The sequence below is a fragment of the Clupea harengus genome, chromosome 25 (assembly GCF_900700415.2).
Source record: "Clupea harengus chromosome 25, Ch_v2.0.2, whole genome shotgun sequence".
NCBI lineage: Eukaryota > Metazoa > Chordata > Actinopteri > Clupeiformes > Clupeidae > Clupea > Clupea harengus.
This window is the reverse complement of record NC_045176.1, coordinates 14,515,158-14,520,430: the sequence shown is the minus strand read 5'-3', so window position 1 is coordinate 14,520,430 and position 5,273 is coordinate 14,515,158. Positions and strand designations below refer to the sequence as shown.

The 5,273-nt window shown below is 42.2% G+C and overlaps 1 gene segment (V, D, J or C); it reads left to right on the top strand.

Annotated features, from left to right (window-relative positions):
• Positions 1 to 2,323: 2,323 nt before the first annotated feature.
• Positions 2,324 to 3,045, top strand: LOC116219653. The segment is given in 2 exon segments: positions 2,324 to 2,436; positions 2,569 to 3,045. Coding segments are annotated over 2 exon segments (432 nt in total).
• The last annotated feature ends 2,228 nt before the right edge of the window (positions 3,046 to 5,273 follow it).

Sequence of the window (5,273 nt, the reverse complement as noted above, 5' to 3'; positions counted from 1 at the left end):
CACAGTCTGCCATACAAAAACCTTGACAGGAAAACGTGTGGGGAAAGATCTTTAAAGTAGCAGCATAGCTGAATAAGTGATGTATTTAGGCTCTCATGCTGTGAAGCTGTTTTCCTAAGTGAACAATCTGGTCAGCATTGATCAGCAAACAAAAGATGCGTTAAGAGAGGGAAATGATGGAACCAGGGGAGTAGCTATAGGGGGTGCAGCAGGTGCGGCTGCACCTGGGCCCGTGAGGTGTCGGGGCCCGAAGCCGAGCCCAAAAACATACACGCGTAAATTAACGGGCCCGTCATAATATCTTGCACCTGGGCCCGTCGTTACTACGTTACGCCACTGGATGGAACTCAAGTACCAATTCCTCAGTATCCTCAGGGCATCTTTGATATCAATAAATACATGGTGCAGGGATATGTTTGTGGAGAAGATGCTGCTTGAGGGCTGAAGGGGAGATATCATGATGCAGAAAACATTAGCCCTAAACAGCTTCTCTTACTAACAAGGGTGTGAAACTGCATTGTGTTAATGTCTTTGATGCTTCTTGTCTCTCCAAAACATCAGACCCTTTTGTGTCCTCATGTGGTAATCTCCAGTGCTGCACAATATACAATACTCCACAACAGGGGCGGCTCGTCCATAAGGGCGATTGGGGCGACGCACTGCCTAGGGGAAAAGGAAAAAAAAAAAAAAAAAAAAAATTCCTTATGTATAAACGCAATATCATTGTAAGTCGCGTAAATGACACGTACATTTAAATGTAATAATTTTTTTTCTGTCGGATTCTACCACTAGACCGTCTGATCTGCCTCTGTATGTCATTGTCGAATCAGGTAACAGTCGTTCAGTCAGCCTAAAGTCGTGCTTCAAATGGCCCCACCCCTTCTGGGGCGATTTGGGGCGAAATGAAAATCGCCCCAGACCTCTCCCATTGACTCCCATGTTAAATCCATTTTTTTCACAAAACAGAGCTCTCAATGCATTCTCTATGGCTTCCGGGAGGGCTCGCCCCTCCTGGTCTTGTCATAAGTAGTGGACGTAAAAGCCTATACGAACGTCATACAGCTTCGACGGAGGCATATTCTGTCAAGATGGCTGCCCTGTCCAGTGCAATAACTCGATTCGCTCTTTGACAGAAACTCCTTTTTAGTCGGCGTACTAATGAAGATAAATTGACAACAAAACAATTAGGACTTCCTAGACCAAATGTATCCATTCAACAGGTTTCTACAAAGGGAGGGAAATCCTACATCTAAGAATTGGAACGAAAGAAAATCGCGTGGCTAATGCGGTCTGTATTTCATATACCCACTGTCACTTTTCATAGGTTTTACAGTGTGTTTCACAGTTCGCTTCTTGCACTAACACTGAATCATTTTTTATGTGATGACTTATTTTGCTTTTGTAAGCCAATACTTTCAAGATCAGTCAATAAATATTGTTGTTTTTGACTTATGTTACCCCTTCTTTATGATGTTACTGGACATATCATGTGTCCTGTTAAGCTATGTTACATCATACAACATTTGAGACACGTGGATAATGAAAAAGTGGGATAATTTAATGTGGAGCCACATCATGTTTTCTTATGAAGGCTCCTGGATGCAACTTTCTTCCATAGCTTTCCACCTGTAACTTGCTACTCTAGCTATGTAGCAAGAGGGGACATATTACTGTTGTGTGCTGCCAATAGTGGACAAAAAGGTATTGCTGTATGAGTTAATCAGCTAACTTAATGTACTTACTGAATGGGTCGCCTTAATCATTATAAAAAAAATTGCCCCCCCTGAGAATTTTTTCAGGAGCCGCCACTGCTCCACAACCTTACAGGTTCAAATATGGTGAGAGGAGAGAAATAAAGGAGTTCCCTTTCATTAAAAACCAGTGGTCTTGAAAATATATGTATACCACATAGGTACATTTAAGACCACACTGTCAAGTTTCCAAACTCTGATGGCAGTTATCAGTGACAGAAGAAACAGTCAGGGTGGGGCCTTTGCTGCCCTCCACAGGTTTGAGGTGAGGGCAGACTCACAGTGACAGAGTGAACCTGAGGGCAGATGATGACCCTGGAATGGATGGTGTGATCTGTGACAGGTCAGGGCCATATCTGATCCTGGGTCAGTCCCTCCCTGACAAGTCTCCTCTCTTCTCATGCAGTCTGCCTGAGGGAGTCTTGCATGTTATAACAGCGCAATCCACACTGTTACACAACAAGCTGTTTCACAGTCACAGAATGTGTCAGAAAATCTACAATGGTTCACAAGTGAACAGAGCAAAGCCACTGGTGATTCATTGTGTTTGTGTCATAACACAATCAGGCCTATTGGTGGAGGTTGCAGTGTAAACTTGAGGAAGTGATCTCCCCACTGCTATTTGCTCCCCAGCAGTCAACCAGGATGCTGCTCTTCTGTGTGCTTCTCTTAGTATCTCTGATAGGTGAGTAACACGACTGCATTCATATTATATGGAAATGGAGTGATTAGCAATCTACTGCTTTAACTTCATAGAGCATCAAGGTTTATGGGACCATAAAGACTAACCAAAGTGTTTGTGTATGTATTCTGGCAGGGGAAAGTTCTGAACAGACAATAACAGCAATGATGGCTGAAATGAACGCTTTAGATGGAGAAAATGTCATCCTCTCGTGCAAATATGATGGCACGAACATTCAGAGTTTGCAGTGGTATCGCCTGTACCCCGGATCTAAACCAGAATATGTGCTGTTAGTCTATGAAGCTACAAACGCTGTCATTCGTGCTGACCCTCAAAATCTACGGCTCAATGCCACGGTGAACTCGGACAGAAAACAAGTTTCTTTGGAGATCTCCTCTGCAAAGATCTCAGACGCTGCTGTGTACTACTGCGCTCTGCAGCCCACAGTGACAGGAAACACAACAAGCCTGTACAAAAACCCAGGAGCAAATGGCAGTGTTTGGTTAGTGTCATTGTGTGTTTACTGATCTATTTCACTACAGAAATCTGATTGATAATTTAAATGAAAAGACAAAATCACATTACATTGGATCATACATTTTCATATAGTATCTTGTAAGTAATGAAATAAAAAAACATAGTATGTGCCATGTACAAATTTGTGATTGGATTCTTTGCAATACTGTTTTATACGTAACAATTGTCTGTACATACTGTACATGTAATTTCTGTATTATAAATTATGACAATAAGCCACCAAACTATACATCAATCTTAGGTACATCTCAGAAGTAGCAATAAAATGAACAGACTGATTTTACTAAACTGATTATTCTACTACAGCTGTCACAAGTAGGATTTCAACCTTTTATCTTAGACCTTTTTTCACATGTGGGTTTCAGGAGCCTACTTTAAAGTTTGGACGTATGAAATCAAAGAATATAATAAAACCATAGAAAAACAATTCCACCCTTACTTTTGCAGGTGACAGCTTACAAGATGATGTCGCTCCAGCCACCCAAGAAGTTATTGCCTCAGAGGGTGAAACAGCTTCTCTCTCCTGCACATACAGTGCTGCTGTGGGCAATCTGCAGTGGTATCGGCACAATCTAGGATCTAATCCATTCATCATTCTCTTGTTGGAATCCACTGACTTCAAGGAATCAACTCCTCCTAAAGTGTAGGAAGACTCTCATCTGCTAAAGTGACTCTGAACTCTGAAGACTGTAATGATTGCACACGCCTACGTTGACAAGAAATATTTGAAGTCTCTTTTTATAAGTAAACAAAGAAAATAAATAATTTGCATAGAAATATTTTGCCATGAAGGCAAAGTCAGTTAGTTAATTTCTATCCATATGACTTGAGGAATGATGTAATAAACCCTTTTGTCTATGAAGTGTTATGTCTCTGATGTGACTGATGATCTTGTGATGACTAACACAACTGCTCTCTATATAAGCACCTTCTCTTTTGAATTACCTCTTTTGGGGACTTCACAAACGTACCTGTTTACTGCACTGAAATATAATTTTCTGCAATGTAAACAATTGACCACATGGTGGCAACACAGGCCTAGTCTTTTACTGACCATTTTAGTACAGTACGTCTGATTTTACTTCATCATCAGTTTCTGACATCCAGTTTGACATTCTGACTACTTGGACCAAACAACCAGTATGTTGTGTTTTGCATACAAAACATTTACTGATAAAAACAGTTGGTGTCAAGAACATAAAAATATAAATTGACATTGAAATGGCTTTCTTACTTACTCTGTTAGTAATCAACACTAGAGGCTGTCTGAAGTTAATCCACTTGAGTGAGGTATTCCTGAGTACCTGAACAGCAGCACATTCTCTAACTTTTAGTAAAAAGCAGAAGAGACTAAATGGAAAAAGTCCAAAACAAACTCTAGAATGTTTAGCTGCTGCTGCTTATTATGACATAAACATGCACCTAGTCTGACATCACAAAGCATGATAATCCAAAATAAATTGATTTGTGTTGGTAAAGTGTTGTGTTTAACACTTGTTTGTGTTTTAAAGAACCACAAACGTCTCGGTTACTTACGTAACCTCGGTTCCTTAAGCAAGAACCAGATATAACAGAATGGTACATGACACTAGTCATGGACCCAAACTTCTCCGGGGGATCTAAAGACAAGCTCTTATAAGACAACACGATAGCCTCTACTATCCAACGGCAGAGGCTCGGTTTTGATAGAGGTCTGCCTTTTGCACGTGCACCAAAGCACACAAATAGCTGATCTGACTGTCTGAAAGCTCCAGTGCGCTCTACATAACAGCGGAGAGCGCGCACTGGACAGAGCTTATTCGAACGTTCCTCCTCTGCTGACGCAAAAGGAGGAGGCGAGAAAACTGCTAATTCAATCACCTGATTGCGGAATGGGGTTGCCACCACTTTAGGTGTGTAAGCAGCATTAGGTCGCATAACCACTCTGTCACCAGCGATCGAGAACTGAAGGCACGATGGGCTGACTGACAGGGCTTGCATGTCACCAACGCGCTTTGCTGATGTTAACGCCAGTAGCAGCGCGGTCTTTAAAGAGACAAACTTTATGTCCACCGTCTCCAGGGGCTCGAACGGAGGCCCTGTGAGAGCACGTAACACAACCAGCAGATCCCAAGAGGGTATGAGGTGTCTCTCTGGCGCCCTGAGCCGTCTCACCCCCGCCATAAAGCGTGACGCTAGCGGGTGACTGCCAGGATAACTGCCATTAATGCCTGCGTGGCAGGCTGAAATGGCTGCCAGGTACACTTTGAGAGTGGAAGCTGCCTTCCCCTCATCAAACAACTGCTGTAGGAATTCTAGTATAA